Source organism: Nerophis ophidion, linkage group LG08 (assembly GCF_033978795.1).
Source record: "Nerophis ophidion isolate RoL-2023_Sa linkage group LG08, RoL_Noph_v1.0, whole genome shotgun sequence".
NCBI classification, from domain to species: domain Eukaryota; kingdom Metazoa; phylum Chordata; class Actinopteri; order Syngnathiformes; family Syngnathidae; genus Nerophis; species Nerophis ophidion.
Window position 1 is genome coordinate 23384499 of NC_084618.1, and position 18070 is coordinate 23402568.

An 18070-nucleotide genomic window follows, 5' to 3' on the forward strand; every position below is an offset into this window, starting at 1 on the left:
CTATTTGTAAGTGTATATTGTGTTTTTTATGTTGATTTAATAAAAAAAGCGGCCCGGTGGTTGGGGACCACTGCCCTAGAGAGGGGGTCGGGGGGTTGCCCACATATGCAGTCCTCTCCAAGGTTTCTCATAGTCCTCATTGTCACCGACGTCCCACTGGGTGTGAGTTTTCCTTGCCCTTGTGTGGCCTCTACCGAGGAGGTCGTTGTGGTTTGTGCAGCCCTTTGAGACACTAGTGATTTAGGGCGAAATAAAAAAAAAAACATTGACTGATTGATACGTTTTTCAGAAGCGCACCCCGTTTCCTGCTGACTCGGCACGACGCCACTCCCGACGCGTTTCCATTGGCTCATGTTTTTAGTCGCTCGTGTAAAGTTCATATTGTTGTTACTCAGCCAGCGTTGGTGGGTCTGATGGACCCCTTGCATTTTGTGACTTTTAATGCCTGAATATTAAACACTTTTATGTTAAAGGCCTACTGAAAGCCACTACTACCGACCACTCAGTCTGATAGTTTATATATCAATGATGAAATATTAACATTGCAACACATGCCAATACGGCCTTTTTAGTTTACTAAATTGCAATTTTAAATTTCCCGCGAGGTATCCTGTTGATAATGTCGGTATGACGACGCGTGCGCATGACGTCTCGGGTTGTAGCGGACAATTTTTTCCAGCCCGATCCCAGCTATAAGTAGTCTGCTTTAATCGCATAATTACACAGTATTCTGGACATCTGTGTTGCTGAATCTTTTGCAATTTGTTCAATTAATAATGGAGACGTCAAAGAAGAAAGATGTAGGTGGAGAGCGGTTTATTGCGGCCACCTTTAGCAACACAAACACAGCCGGTGTTTCATTGTTTACATTCCCGAAGGTGAAGCTTTACTATGGAACAGAGCGGTCAAGCGAACATGGATCCCGACCACATGTCAACCGGCAGGTTTCGGTTAGAAACTTGTGGTAATAAGTCTGCTCTTACCGTAGACATGAGCGGAGCTTGCGTCCTCCTGCAGCTGCGGACTCTCTTACCTCCTCCCACCGGAGACACTGGCGGTCACCACACCCGTGGCCACACCCCTCCGACTTTCAAGTACTATATAATCTCACTAAAACACTAGTAACACAATAATCAGATAGGGGATTTTCCACAATTATCCTAGTAAATGTGTCTAATAACATCTGAATCGCTCCCACTACCCTTGCCATTTTGTTTTCCCTTCACTCATCCACGAATCTTTCATCCTCGCTCAAATTAATGGGGAAATCGTCGCTTTCTTGGTGCGAATCGCTCTCGCTGCTGGTGGCCATGATTGTAAACAATGTGAGGATGTGAGGAGCTCCACAACCCGTGACGTCACACGCACATCGTCTGCTACTTCCGATACAGGCAAGGCTTTTTTATTAGCGACCAAAATTTGCGAACTTTATCGTGGATGTTCTCTACTAAATGCTTTCAGCAAAAATATGGCAATATCGCGAAATAATCAAGTATGACACATAGAATGGACCTGCTATCCCCGTTTAAATAAGAACATCTCATTTCAGTAGGCCTTTAAAATACTCAACAGATGTTCACCTTATCCCAATAAACATCTGCGGACCTAAATTGGCCCCCGGCCCGCACTTTGTACACCACCCCCGCTCTATGGGGATTACTGGCACTCCATTGATCCCAAACGTGAAGGACGTCGCCTAGCAACAGCATCGCTGGCGGCGCAACCATGGCAACCAGTGGTCCTGCTGCAGATGAACACAACGGCGTGCAGACGACACAAAACATGTGTCTCTTGTAAACTGCACATTAATTAAACAGAGGGAGGTAAAAAAAAAAAAAAAGTTAGGCAAGAAAACAAAGCTCTTGCATCTAATTGTGTGCAACACGAAGAAACGTGGCTTCATCTTTCATTTTGCGCGCATAAAAATGTCCTAATAGATGTTAAAAAATACCGACAGTCGACAAACTGCATCCATCTTTAATCGTTTTCAAGCCTTCAGGATGCAGCTCGACTGCCCTCTGTCGGCCGTAAGAGGGAACCGCACCCACTCCCCTACCTGCCATGACGTCACGGTGAACCGGTCCGGGCGTTTAAAAAAAAAAAAGCATCCTATGGCTTTGCAATTTATTATATATATATAATATATCTAATAGTACATTTTTGTACATATTTTGATTATTGATTCTCGTCTGTTTGTTTGTATATGATGAATTTTATAAATAAAAGTAAAAAAAAAAAAAGGGGGCAGGACAAAAATGAGTCACGTGACTTTTCCCAGGCAATTGTTTTTAATTGGCACGGTCAACACAAATACAAAGTATTCAGTGCTCCAGAAAAAAGAAACACAAGCGATGATCGACCCCGGCGGAAAAAAAGACGAGAGACAAAAAGTGCAAAAACACACCGTTGTGGTCGTTTCACTCCTGCAAAACACGAGTTAAAATAGATCGTTTTATTCCGTTTTCATCTTTATTCATATATATATATATATTCTCTGTTTGTGTGTGTGAGGGCTTTCATGTAATCACAAGTGGTTTCATTACGGAGCATTAAGGCCGCGCTGAACACTAAACTACTCTGCCACAACAACAAAAGACTACTAGGTAAAAATGCGTAACGTTCCCACAAAATACTTGAAAATATTTCACCATTAAAATATAACTTTTCTTCTCATGAAATGTTGCAAATGTAATATTTATTTTCATAACAATGTCTTTTTATTCAAGCTACACATATTTTACATCATCCCTGTATCTTCCCAACTTTATTTTGGTAATCGAAATATTGTCTACTTGTAACATTTCGATTTTTTTTTACCTCCAGTTACAATTTACAGAAAAATCGCATAATTTGTTCTCTGAATATTACGACTTTAATCCCATAAAGTTTTCTAGAAATATAACCTGTTCACGTAAAATAAATATTTTGCTTAGCTTTAAAATGAAATGTTCCCGTAACATTTCCATTTTTTCTTCCAATTACGACTTCACCGCTGTAACGTACAGAAAAATCGCGTAACTTGTTCTCTGAATACTACGACTTCAGTCCCATAAAGTTTTTTAGAAATATAACTTGTTCACATGATAAAAATGTTATCCTTAGGTTTGAAATGAAATGTTCCCGTAACATTTCGATTTTTTCCTTCAATTACGATTTCACCGCTTTAATGTACAGAAAAATCGCGTAACTTGTTCTCTGAATATTACGACTTTAATCCCGTAAAGTTTTCTAGGAATATAACTAGTTCACGTGATAGAAATATTTTGTTTAGCTTTGAAATTAAATGTTTCCGTAACGTTTGGATTTTTTCCTCCAATTACGACATCATTCGCTGTAACGTACAAAAATGGCGTATAACTTGTTCTCTGAGTATTGAGACTTTAATCCCATAAAGTTTTCTAGAAATATAACTTGTTCACGTAAAATAACTATTTTGCTTATCTTTGAAACGAAATGTTCCCGTAATGTTTAGATTTTTTCCTCCAATTACGACTTCACCGCTGTAACGTACAGAAAAATCGCGTAACTTGTTCTCTGAATATTACGACTTTAATCCCATAAAGTTTTCTAGCATTATAACTTGTTCACGTGAAATAAATATTTTGCTTAGCTTTGAAATTAAATGTTCCCGTAACGTTTCCATTTTTTTCTCCAATTACGACTTCACCGCTGTAACGTACAGAAAAATCGCGTAACTTGTTCTCTGAATATTACGACAAATTTTCTAGAAATTTAACCTGATTACATAAAATAAATATTTTGCTTAGCTTTGAAATGAAATGTTCCCGTAATGTTTTGAATTTTTCCTCCAATTACGACATCGCTGCTGTAACATACAAAAAAATGGCGTAACTTGTTCTCTGAGTATTACGACTTTAATCCCATAAAGTTTTATAGAAATATAACTTGTTCACGTAATAGAAATATTTTGCTTAGCTTTGAAATGAAATGTAACGTTTCGATTTTTTCCTCCAATTACGACTTCACCGCTGTAACGTACATAAAGAATCGCGTAACTTGTTCTCTGAATATTACGACTTTAATACCATAAAGTGTTCTAAGAAAATCCTGTGAATTTTCCTCTGAATATTACAACTTTATTCTCGTAAAATTACCCTGGTTAATATAACTTATTCATGTCAGAAATATTCGGCTTAAATTTGAGATTTCGTTCATGTAACGTTACGACTTTTTTCACCAGTTACGACTGGACTGCTATAACATACATAAATAAAATTTCACATGACTTTTTCTCTGAATATTGTAATTTTATTCCTACAAATGTGCCATGTTTCTGGTATTGACATATTTATCGTAGTAGAAATATTTTGCTCAGTTTTGAGATTTTGTTTTTCTCGCAACGTTACAACTTCAGAAAAACTCCAATACTTTTTCTTTGAATATAACAACTTTTCCCACAAATCGACCATGTTTTCTGGTAACGTAACTTATTCAGGTAATATAAATATTTTGCTCAACTTTTGAGGTTTTGTTCTCGTAACATTACAACTTTTACCTTTCTCTATTATGACGGTACTGCTATTACAAAAATCAGATCACTGAACTTTTTCTTTCAATATTACGACTTTATTCCCATGTTCTTTGGTAATATAATTTACAGTAGTTACTCATAATAGAAATATTTCGCTCAGCCTTGAGATTTTTATTTTCGTAACATTACGACTTCTTCCTTCAATTACGACTTTACTGCTACAATGTACAGAAAAGTCATGTGTTTTACTTTGAATATTACAAATGTATTTATTCCCATACATGTGACATGTTTTCTGGTAATGTAACTTATTTATCATATTTGAAATATTTCGCTCAGCTTTTGAATTTTTTCTCGTAACATTACGACTTCTACGTTCAATTACAACTTTTCTGCAATTTTTTTTTTTAAATCACGGAACTTTTCCTGTGAATATTACAACTTTATTCCTATAAACGTATCATGTTTTCTGGCAATATAACTTTTTTTTTTTAATCATATTACAAATATTTCGCTCGGCTTTGAGTGTTTTCTCGTAACGTTACGACTTTTCCCTTTAATTACGTTACTATTTTTTTTTTTAATCCCGTAACTTTTCCTGTGAATATTACAACTTTATTCCCATAAATTTACCATGTTTTCTGGTAATAAAACTTTTTTTTTATTATATTAAAAATATTTCGCTCAGCTTTGAGTTTTTTCTCGTGACGTTACGACTTTTACCTTCAATTACTGTTATTTCAAAAAAATCCTGGAACTTTTCCTGTGAATATTACAACTTTATTCTCATAAATTTACCATGTTTTCTGGTAATAAAACTTTTTTTTTTATCATATCAGAAATATTTTGCTCAGCTTTGTGAATTTTTCTCGTAATGTTACGACTTTGTCCGCCAATTACGACTTTGCTGCTACTACAAATAAAAATCCCCTAACTTTTTCTCATAATATTACAACTTTATTCCCATAAATTTACCATGTTTTCTGGTAATAAAACTTTTTTTTTTTTTTTTAATCATATTAGAAGTATTTCGCTCAGCTTTGAGTTTTTTCTCGTAACGTTATGACTTTTACCTTCAATCACGACTTTACTGCTATTACAAATAAAAATCACGTAACTTTTTCTCGGAATATTTCAACTTTATTCCTATAAATTTACCATTTTTTCTGGCTAAATAATTTTTTTTTGTAATATTAGAAATATTTCGCTCAGCTTTGAGTTTTTTCTCATAACGTTATGACTTTTACCTTCAATCACGACTTTACTGCTATTCCAAATAAAAATCATGTAACTTTTTCTCGGAATATTTCAACTTTATTCCTATAAATTTTCCATTTTTTTGGACTAAATGACACGTTTTTTTATAATATTAGAAATATTTCGCTCAGCTTTGTGAATTTTTCTCATAAAGTTAAGACTTTGTCCGCCAATTACGACTTCACTGCAACTACAAATAAAAATCACGTAACTTTTTCTCAGAATATCACAACTTTATTCCCATTAATTTGCCATGTTTTCAGTTCACATAACTTTTTTTTATCATATTAGAAAATTTCGTTCAGCTTTGAGTTTTTTCTCGTAACGTTACGACTTTTACCTTCAATTACTGCTATTTCGAAAAATCACAGAACTTTTCCTGTGAATATTACAACTTTATTCCCATAATTTTACCATGTTTTCTGGTAAATAATGTTTTTTTAATCATATTAGAAATATTCCGTTCAGCTTTGAGTTTTTTCTCGTAACATTACGACTCTTACCTTCAATTACTGCGATTTCAAAAAAATCCCGAAACTTTTCCTGTGAATATTTCAACTTTAGTCCTATAAATTTACCGTGTTTTCTGGCTAAAAAACATTTTTTTTTATAATATTAGAAATATTTCGCTCAGCTTTGTGTATTTTTCTCGTAATGTATCGACTTTGTCCGTCAATTCCGACTTTACTGCTACTACAACTAAATATCACGTAACTTTTTCTGGGAATATTTAAACTTTATTCCCATAAATTTACCATTTTGTTTGGCTAAATAAGTGTTTTTTGTAATATTAGAAATATTTCGCTCAGCTTTATGAGTTTTTTCTCATAACGTTACGACTTTTACCTGCAATCACGACTTTACTGCTATTACAAATAAAAATCACGTAACTTTTTCTTGGAATATTTCAACTTTATTCCTATAAACTAATCATGTTTTCTGGCTAAATAACTTTTTTTTAAATATTAGAAATATTTCGCTCAGCTTTGTGAGTTTTTCTCGTAACGTTACGACTTTGTCCACCAATTACGACTTTACTGCTACTACAGATAAAAATCACGTAACTTTTTCTCTGAATATTACAACTTAATTCCCATAAATTTGCCATGTTTTCAGTTAATATAACTTATTCCCGTAAAATTAAAGCTTGATTCTCGTAACGGTACGAGATTCTGGGAACATTACAACTTAAATATCCTACTACCGACTCTCCGATACGTGGTTTTCTCTTCAGCGCGGCCCTAGCGCTCCTGCATGCTTTAAGTCGCAGGTTTGATTCCTCCCTCTGCCCGTGGTTTTTGCAGTAAAATGGTTTCAGTCCAGGCAGAAGTTGTCAAAACAATGATAGAAAAATGGAAATGACCAAAAAAAAAAAAAAGGTACGTGCCGTGTGATGCTTGGACATAACTGCTCGAGTTTAGTCTTGCCAATGCGGTGATTTTAGGAGAATGAACAGGAAGTCTCTCATTCTGGTCACATGACGCAGGCTCATATACAGTAAAAGGGCGGGGTTAGACGCTGATGACATCACACGACAGCAACACAAACGTACTGCACTACCTGAAATCTGGGAGGGGGCGTGGTCTGTCATGGCGCATTCAGGTTACGTGAGTTCGATCAGGCAATGAGGGGGGGTTAAACTGAACGTAAAGGCCGGAGGAAGAGAGGTATGGGGGTGCGGGGTGACCCGGCCGCCACCCCACCACCGCCGACTCCCGTGGCAAGGGGGGGCGAGGAGGACGACAGGGCAAGCATGCAGCACGCCGCGGCGTGACCCCGAAAGACGGCCGCCGAGGTGCGAGCCTGCAGGGGGGCGGGGGGAGTAGGGGTGTGCGGGAGTGGGGGGGCGGGGGGGTGGACCAGGGTGGCGTCGGGTCAGAGAGAGGGGCGGTGGGGGGGGGGGGGCGTGATGGCGGGATGAACACAGTCGCCGCGAGCTCCTTCGCGTCCACACTTTCACACAGCATGTTGGATGGGCGGGGAGGGAGGCGGGGCCTCCTGTGGGTGGGCCTCTCTCTGACCACGCCCACTGAGCGAGGAGGGTTAGTGGGCAAAGCTCTGCTGGCAGAAAGCGTAACTGCGTGTGTCGTTACGGCAGAAGCGGTTAGGATGACAAACACCAACAGTTTGTATTTGTTGTCGCTTCTTTGAGTGCGTGTGTGTGTGTGTGTGTGTGTGGCGTGGAAAATGGGTTCTAATTGGCCGTCTCGGTGATTTCCCCCTTAGGCTGCTTGCCCTGCCACTCCTCAGCCAGCCTCGCACGCTTAGGGATCTGCAAGGCAGGAGAGGAAATGACAAACAAAAGAGGTGACAAAAAAAGAAAAAGGAAGGTTAGACGGCGATGGAGGGAGAACGACAGCCACCCAACTCCCAAGTGAGTCCTCGCTTTAAAAGATGACGGCGGGTGTGATACCACGTCACGCCTCACGGGGTCGCAAAATAGCATCTTTTATCCATCCATCTTCTACCGCTTATCCACTAAAAGTAGCTTTTTTTCTACTGCGAGTGATTTTTCCGCCCCCTAGTGGTCGGGCGTGCGTTACTACAAGTAATCAAACATGCGTCAACTTTGCTCTCTTGGCAATTCCTCCACAAGACTAATGATGATCAGCAACATTATTGCAGCATCAAAGAAAACCAAAATAAAAAAAATTCCATTATGACAGGTCAAATGCAACAGAATGAAATAAATACATCTTTAAATGATTACCTGTATTAATTACAATTGGAATTAAATACAAACAAATGTGCCTTAAATGTATTTAATGCAAAAGTAAGTATTTTAGTCATTGATTTAATTAATGACTTATTTAATTACAAACCCTGTTCCCATATGAGTTGGGAAATTGTGTTAGATGTAAATATAAACAGAAATCCTTTTCAACTCCTATTCAGTTGAATGCACTACAAAGACAAGATATTTGATGTTCAAACTCATACTTAATTTTTTTTGTAAATAATAATTAAAAGTAGTTGGGAAAGGGCATGTTCACCACTGTGTTCCACACCTTTTCTTTGAACAAGACTCAATAAATGTTTGGGAACTGAGGAAACTAATTGTTGAAGCTTTGAAATTGGAATTCTTTCCCATTCTTGTTTTATGTAGAGCTTCAGTCGTTCAACTGTCCAGCGTCTCCGCTGTCGTATTTTACGCTTCATAATGCGCCACACATTTTCCATGGGAGACAGGTCTGGACTGCAGGCGGGGCAGGAAAGTACCCGCACTCTTTTTTTTACGAAGCCGCGCTGTTGTAACACGTGCTGAATGTGGCTTGGCATTGTCTTGCTGAAATAAGCAGGAGCGTCCATGAAAAAGATGGCGCTTTGATGGCAGCATATGTTGTTCCAAAACCTGAATGTAACTTTCAGCATTAATGGTGCCTTCACAGATGTGTAAATTACCCATGCCTTGGGCACTAATGCACCCCCATACCAACACAGATGCTGGCTTTTCAACTTTGCGTCGATAACAGTCTGGAAGGTTCTCTCCCCCTTTTCCAAAAGCAATTTGAAATGTGGACTCGTCAGACCACAGAACACTTTTCCAGTTTGCATCAGTCCATCTTAGATGATGTCGGGCCCAAAGAAGCCGGCGGCGTTTCTGGATGTTGTTGATAAATGGCTTTCGCTTTGCATAGTAGAGCTTAAACTTGCACTTACAGATGTAGCGACCAACTGTATTTAGTGACTGTGGTTTTCTGAAGTGTTCCTGAGCTCATGTGGTGATATCCTTAAGAGATTGATGTCGGTTTTTGATACAGTCCCGTCTGAGGGATCGAAGGTCACGGTCATTCAATGTTGGTTTCCGGCCATGCCGCTTAAGTGGAGTGTTTTCTCCAGATTCTCTGAACCTTTTGATGATATTATGGACCGTAGATGTTGAAATCCCTAAATTTCTTGCAATTGCACTTTGAGAAACGTTGTTCTTAAACTGTTTGACTATTTGCTCACGCAGTTGTGGACAAAAGGGTGTACCTCGCCCCATCCTTTCTTGTGAAAGACTGAGTATTTTTTGTGAAGCAGTTTTTATACCCAATCATGGCACCCACCTGTTCCCAATTAGCCTGCACACCTGTGGGATGTTCCAAATAAGTGTTTGATGAGAATTCCTCAACTTTATCAGTATTTATTGCCACCTTTCCCAACTTCTTTGTCACGTGTTGCTGGCATCAAATTCTAAAGTTAAAGATTATTTGCAAAAAAAAAAAAGTTTATGAGTTTTAACATCAAATATGTTGTCTTTGTAGCATATTCAACTGAATATGGGTTGAAAAGGATTTGCAAATCATTGTATTCCGTTTATATTTACATCTAAAACAATTTCCCAACTCATATGGAAACGGGGTTTGTATGTCACGATGCTATGTGAACCTCAGTACTTCATCAATATATTTATTATTCCTCAAAATCAGCCGCCAATGATATAGTGAAATAATTCATAAAAATAAATAATAACATGTAGTTTTAAGTTATATATTAATGACAATACAAGAGTGAAATAATGAGTTGAATGATGATATAAATAATAAATTTTTAATGACACATAATGTATTTAATTCCAATTATAAGGACCCATTATTATTTAAAGATGTATTTAATTTTGATCTGTCACGTTTTTAATTCCCAACTATTTCTTCCTCTACATTATAAACATTAAATAAATGTGTTATTAAATGTGTCATTAATTTATTTAATACAAAGGCACATTGAATAGATTTGATTTTAATAAATTATTTGTATCATGAACCTGTCATGAATCTATTTAATTTGTCAAACTCGGCTGACAATTAAAACATGAAATAATTAATTTAAAAAAATAACCCATGAATAATAAATTAATAATAATACTGAAATAATTAAAATATATTAATGGTAATACAAAACTGAAAATTTAAAGATTTTAAATTTACGTGTGCTTTTAAGTTAAAGTAAATATAATAATGAAAACACAAAATTGAAATAATTATAAAATAATTAATGTACTTTTAAGTTACAAAATTCAAAGAGTTAATGAGGAATTAAATCATGAAATATGATACAACACAACTAAAATAATTAGAATTTTAAGTTAAATATGTTGATTATAAAACATAAAATTGGAAAAAATAAATGGTTAAAGAATTAAATGCACTTTAACGTTAAATATATTAATGATGATGCACAATTTGTATAATTTAATGATTAAATAATGAAATGTACTTTTAAATCAAATATATAAATAACACAAAAATAATACAACATAAAAAAGTAATATATATATGAATCGCAATACACAATTAAATGTGTAAATGTACTTTTTAAAATATATTATTAACACATTTAATTTCAATTATAATTGGCACATTTAAGTCATTATTTAAAGATACATTTACTTTAGACTCTCGATGTTGCTAATTCTCAACTATTACTTCCTTTACTGTACAGGACTGAACAAAGGAGCACAATGCTCACCTTTTACTCGAATATATCCTCCGCATAAGGGAAGTTTACAGCATGCCACACTCGGAATGGACATTTATATATTTTTGTTGATAGTAGCCTAGAAAAATAACTTTTCACAAATATCAAACCAGCAGATTTATGACGATCAGCAGTACAAATGTGCACGGTACATTCATGTGGGAGATTAATGAACACAGCAGCGGAACAGTATGTAATGAGGCTCTTTGGCCACTGGGTGGCACTGCAGCACCGCCTGTCATGACACTTGCTCCTCCGCTCAAAGAGGCTCAACAACATGTCGGACTGCCCGGTCGCCTCTGTGTGTGTTTGAGCTAAAAACATCCTGACTGAGGGTAAAAAGCGCACGTTGTCTGTTAAATGTAAGTCATAGCACCTTTGGCGTTTGTTCCCAAAAAGACCTCCACGTAAGACGTGGGCACGTAGCCTTCCTCGTCCTCGTTCCTGCGCACTCGCGTCCAGCCGTCGCCTTTGTCCTCCTCGATGACGTACAGCAGCTCGCCCTCCGCCACCGAGATGGTGCCCTCGTTGTGGCCTGCACAAGACCAGGCGTTAGCGAGCTTTGGCTTGTATACATATATACATACATGTATATATACATACTGTATATACATACATACATACACGTGTATATACATACTGTATATACATACATACGGTACATGTATATATATATATACACATAAATATACATACATACCCGATTGTAGCTGAGATAGGCGCCAGCGACCCCAAAAAGGAATAAGCGGTAGAAAATGGATGGATAGTTGGACATGTGTGTGTGTATATATATATATATATATATATATATATATATATATATATATATATATATATATATATATACACACACACATACATACATGCATATATATATGCACACACACACATATATATATATATATATACATACATGTATATACTGTATATACATACATACATGTGCATATACATATATATATACATACATAAATGTATATATACACATATATATACATACATACATGTGTGTGTATTTATATATACATACATGTATATATACATATATATATACATACATGCATACATGTATATATATACATACATGTGTATATACATAGATACATGTATATATATATACATACATACATGTATATATATACATACATACATACATGTATATACATACATACATACATACATGTATATACATACATACATACATACATGTATATACATACATACATACATACATGTATGTATGTATGTATATATATACATGTATGTATATATATATACATGTATATATACATACGTATATAATACATACATACATACATACATATATATACATACATACATACGTATATATATATACATACATGTATATACTGTATATACATACATACATGTGCATATACATATATATATACATACATAAATGTATATATACACATATATATACATACATAAATGTATATATACACATATATATACATACATACATGTGTGTGTATTTATATATACATACATGTATATATACATATATATATACATACATGCATACATGTATATATATATACATACATGTGTATATACATAGATACATGTATATATATATATACATACATACATGTATATATATACATACATACATGTATATATATACATACATACATACATGTATATACATACATACATACATGTATGTATGTATGTATATATATACATGTATGTATATATATATACATGTATATATACATACGTATATAATACATACATACATACACACATATATATACATACATACATACGTATATATATACACATACATACATGTATATATATATATATACATACATACATGTATATATATACATACATACATACATGTATATATATACATACATACATACATGTATATATATACATATATACATATATATACATACATATTTAGTTTGTTGCTTACACCGGTGTTTTTCAACCTTTTTTGAGGCAAGGCACATTTTTTTGCGTTGGAAAATTCTAGAGGCTCACCACCAGCAGAAATCATAATAATAATAATAATAATGCTAATAGATTTTATTTGTAAAAAAGCACTTTACGATGAGCAAACAACCTCAAAGTGCCACAGTTAAAAAAAAATAGTAATAAGAATATTAATAATAAAAAGATAATACAAATAAATAAAATATAAAACTAGAAACAGCCCAATGGCTAGAACCAGCATGCATATCTATAAAAAATGTTTTTTTTTTTTTTTTTAAAGAAGGGTTTTTAAGCCTTTTTTAAAAGCATCCAGAGTCTGAGGTGCCCTCAGGTGGTCAGGGAGAGCATTCCACAGACTGGGAGCAGCGGAGCAGAAAGCCCGGTCTCCCATTAATCATAAACTCGGTGGACGGAAAAAAAGTCTGTCGCAATTGTTGGATATGACCTTAAAGCAGGCCTGGGCAATTATTTTTGACTCAGGGGCCAAATTGAGAGAAAAAAAAATGTGTCCAATACAAAACCTCACGATAAAGTCTGATTGAATTCTAAAAATGTTACGACAGACCGTCTTAAAAATAGAATTGTATTTTTTTTTCTAGGAACGATAAAACCTTGAATATTGAGAACATATGAACATCACACCCCCTCTCCATCCACATATTTTACAATCAAGCCAAAAGCAACCAACACAGTGAAATATGAACGCAAAGGGTAAAAAACAAAAACCACCTACAATCTGATATATCTGATACATCACTAAGCTTTGGAACTTTGTTGTAAAAACCTCCTTCCGCCTCAGTCCCTGACACTCTGTGGAAACGCTCCCCGCCCACACTGCTCAGTGCCTCGTCTGACCTGCTGTGACGTAGATTACCATGGTCACTAGTAGGGTTGTACGGTATACGGGTATTAGTACAGTACCGCGATACCAATGAATCATATTCGGTACCATACCGCCTCTGAAAAAGTACCGGTCCGCCACACTCTAAGATGTTTTGTTAAAATAAAGCCAATAATACATTTTTTCTGGTCCCCTTTATTTAGAAAATTACTGAAAGATATTGAAATAATATTGGTATCAGGACAACACTAGTCACTGAAATATCATGCAAAAGCGCAGACTACAGCCAGTGAAATACTTAGTATAGTTGAAGACTTATGGTCATTAGAAAACATGACTGCACATCATAATGGCAGCTACACTTTCCATCTTAAACATCTAAAAATAATTATTTGGGAATGTCCTGGTGGGCCAGTTTGAAAAGCTTAACGGGCCGCATGTGGCCCCCAGGCCTTAATTTCTCAGGTGTGCTTTAAAGCATAACCAAGCATGCATCAATATAGCTCTTGTCTCAAAGCAGGTGTACTGTCACCACCTGACACGTCACACCCTGACTTAATTTGTATTTTTTGCTGCTTTCCTGTGTGTAGTGTTCTAGTTCTTGTCTTGCACTCCAATTTTGGTAGCTTTTTCTCTCGTTTTGGTAATTTCCTGTTGCAGCTTCATGTTTTCCGCATCTACTTTGTTATAGCAACGTTGTTTTTATCCTTCTTTGCGGGGACATTGTTGCTTGTCGTGTCATGTTCGGATGTACATTGTGGACCGCCGTCTTTGCTCCGCCGTAAGTCTTTGCTGTCGTCCAGCATTCTGTTTTTGTTTACTTTGTAGCCAGTTCAGTTTTAGTTTCGTTCTGCATAGCCTTACCTAAGCTTCAATGACTTTTCTTAGGGGCGCTAACCTTTTGTTTATTTTTGGTTTAAGCATAGGACACCTTTTTACCTGCACACTGCCTCCCGCTGTTTCTGACATTTACAAAGCAATTAGCCACCGGCTGCCACCTACTGATATAGAAGAGTATTACACGTTACTCTGCCGAGCTGTAAACTCAACAACAACAAATCATTTGCAGACTATAATTACTGGTTTGCTAAAAATGTTTTTAACCCAAATACAGTATTTCCTTGAATTGCCGCCGGGTATATAGTATGCGCCTGCCTAGAATTACTGCCGGGTCAAACTCGTTTCGCAAAATATTATTTTTATTAGCGCATGTCTAGAATTTCCACCGGCTCAAACTCGTTTCGCCAAATAATTAGCATATGCCTGGAATTTCCACCGGGTCAAACTCGTCACGTCACGAGTGACACTTCACCTGTCATCATTTTCAAAATGGAGGAGGCTGATTTCAATCATTTTAAATAGTATAAAGGGAAGAAGATTAAGAGCTATTCAGTAGGATTTAAGGTCCAAGCTATTGAATATGCTAAAAACAACAGTAAGCAGCTATGTTTTATTAATATACCGTAGCTGCGTGTGTCAAATATGAGTCATTAAATGACTCCCGCCTCCTGGTGGTAGAGGGCGCTAGTGATCCTTCTTGCGACTACTCGCCTGCAGAAGAAGTGACAATGAGTGACGTGATATGTGCTGGGACGGAGATGATGCAGGGGGTGCACAACAGACCTTTTAGGATGTAACACCTATGCTGGCTATGTAAACAACCGGGGTGAAATAAAGCATGTTGCAGTCCTAAATACCCAGTGTACTATTTATACAATAACACTTCATGGTGGCAGCAGTGGGATAAAGAGCAGAGCGGGAGGGGGAGTTGTCCGAGGGTAATTCTGTCGTCGCCCGCACATGAGGAGCCGAGCTAACTGATAGCAGTTTTCTAAACTGGACTTTCAATCGAAGCAGGAGGTAATAAAGGAAGATCTCATTCGAGACAGAGAGACTTTTAAAACTGAAGAAAGATAAGGAAGACTTCTATAAACAAGTTATCGATGCTTTTGATCAGAAGGAGCTGCCATGGGCTTCATCTATAAGTAAAGGTAAGACCATAATAACGTTTTTTTTTATTAAATGTGCTTTTCATGATGGTATCCTTACGTCACACTCAATTTTTTACTGCATGCCTTTGGTAAGTGCCAGAGTGAGAAGAGGTTTTAAAGTAATTAGCGCCCCGGCGGCAATTCAAGGAAATAGGTGAAATTAGATAAACACTGGCTTACACAATCAAAGACATTTAGTCTTGCAGCTTGTGTGTCTTTAACAAAACCATCACAGGTCGATTAGTCTTTTCACTTCCGCCCTTTTGTTTTCTAAATTTGGACCTTTTTTTTTTCCAAATCTGGAGAAATTAGCGTTTGTGTTCAACACTCCTCCTCCACACATTCACCAGTGAGCTCGCACTCCTCCTCACATTCCTGCACATTCAAAAAGGGTCACATGACCACCGCCTGATATTGATGTCTCATCTGCGTTCTAGTATTATGAGTTGAGTTTGAGCTCATTTCAAACATGCATGTATACAACATGATACATCACAATTTCCAGTTTCCCTTTTCAACATGTTTGAAAAGGAGTAGTAAGAAGCAGAGTTTATTTAATCCTACCCCTTTTCTTTTCCATGACAGTTGCTAAAACTTTAGTTCACTTCCCGTTCGCAATTTAATCACAATAAAGTACCGAATTTTTCGGACTATAAGTCGCAGTTTTTTTCCTAGTTTGGGGGTGCGACATATACTCCGGAGCGACTTATGTGTGAAATTATTAACACATTACCATAAAATATCAAATAATAATATTTATCTCTTTCGCGGAAGAGACGAAGAAAATGTCGGCAATCGTCACACACACGTCAACCAATTCCACGCTGAGAACGCTAATTATCTGTGAATCTCAGTAAAACTAAAATAATGCTTTTTGGTAACAATAGAAGAGAAAGTCAAACATGGAATAGAAATTGAAAGAGTAAATGAAACTACATTTCTAGGTATAATGATTGATGATCAATTGAATTGGAAAGCTCATGTAAAACAATATAGAGTTGAGGTGGCCAGCCAATTCTTTTTAAAGTGGCTGCCAAATAATTTTATGTGATCCACCTCGTTAATTACGTGGCCAGCCACATCTTATTAACGTGGTCCAACTCGTTATGTGGCCTGCCACCTTGATTTTTAAGTGGCCAGCCACACCTTTTTCAAAGTAGCCCACCAAATCATTTTATGTGGTCCACTTTGTTATTTATGTGGCCCACCAAAACATTTTATGTGGTCCACCTCATTATTTATGTGGCCAGCCACATCTTTTTAATGTGGCCCCGTCAAAATTTTTTTTTTTTTACCCCACCTCATTAAATACGTGGCCCGCCACATTTTGTGACCGGCAAATAATTTTTTGTGGTCCACCTCATTATTTACGGAGCCAGCCAAATAATTTATGTGGTTGAGTGGCCAGTCACATCTTTTTAATTTGGTCCAACGCATTATTTACGTGGTCAGTCAGTTCTTTTAAAAGTGGCCCACCAAATTATTCTATGTGGTCCACCTCGTTAATTACGTGGCCAGCCACATCTTTTTTAAAGTGGCCGCCAAATCATTTTATGTGACCCACCTCAATTTTTAAGTGGCCAGCCACACCTTTTTCAAAGTAGCCCACCAAATCATTTTATGTGGTCTACTTTCTTATTTATGTGGCCCACCAAAACATTTTATGTGGTCCACTTTCTTACTTATGTGGCCCACCAAAACATTTTATGTGGTCCACCTCATTATTTATGTTGCCATCCACATATTTTTAATGTGGCCCGTCAAATAATTTTTTTTATCCCACCTCATTATGTGGCCCGCCACATTTTGTGACTGGCAAATAATTTTTTGTGGTCCACCTCATTATTTACGAAGCCAGCCAAATAATTTATGTGGCCCACCTTGTTGTTTGAGTGGCCGGTCACATCTTTTTAATTTAGTCCAACGCATTATTTACGTGGTCAGACAGCTCTTTTTAATTCGGCCCACCAAATTATTTTATGTGGTCCAACTCGTTAAATATGTGGCCAGCCACATCTTTTTTAAAGTGGCCCCCAAATAATTTTATATGTTCCACCT

At 36.5% G+C, this 18070-nt stretch overlaps 1 protein-coding gene across 29 annotated transcripts in view; it reads right to left on the reverse strand.

The window, feature by feature from the left end:
• Positions 1–2265: 2265 nt before the first annotated feature.
• Positions 2266–18070, reverse strand: part of LOC133557521 (formin-binding protein 1) — a 204771-nt gene continuing 188966 nt past the window's right edge. For 28 of the 29 annotated variants that reach the window (XM_061908032.1, XM_061908028.1, XM_061908019.1 and 25 more), the window contains one exon: positions 11312–11744. In XM_061908032.1, coding sequence (XP_061764016.1) covers positions 11566–11744 — 179 coding nt within the window. In that variant the 3' untranslated portion in view covers positions 11312–11565. Of the gene's footprint in view, positions 8022–11311; positions 11745–18070 lie in introns of those variants that run through there. The other variant, XM_061908016.1, reaches the window with a different exon arrangement.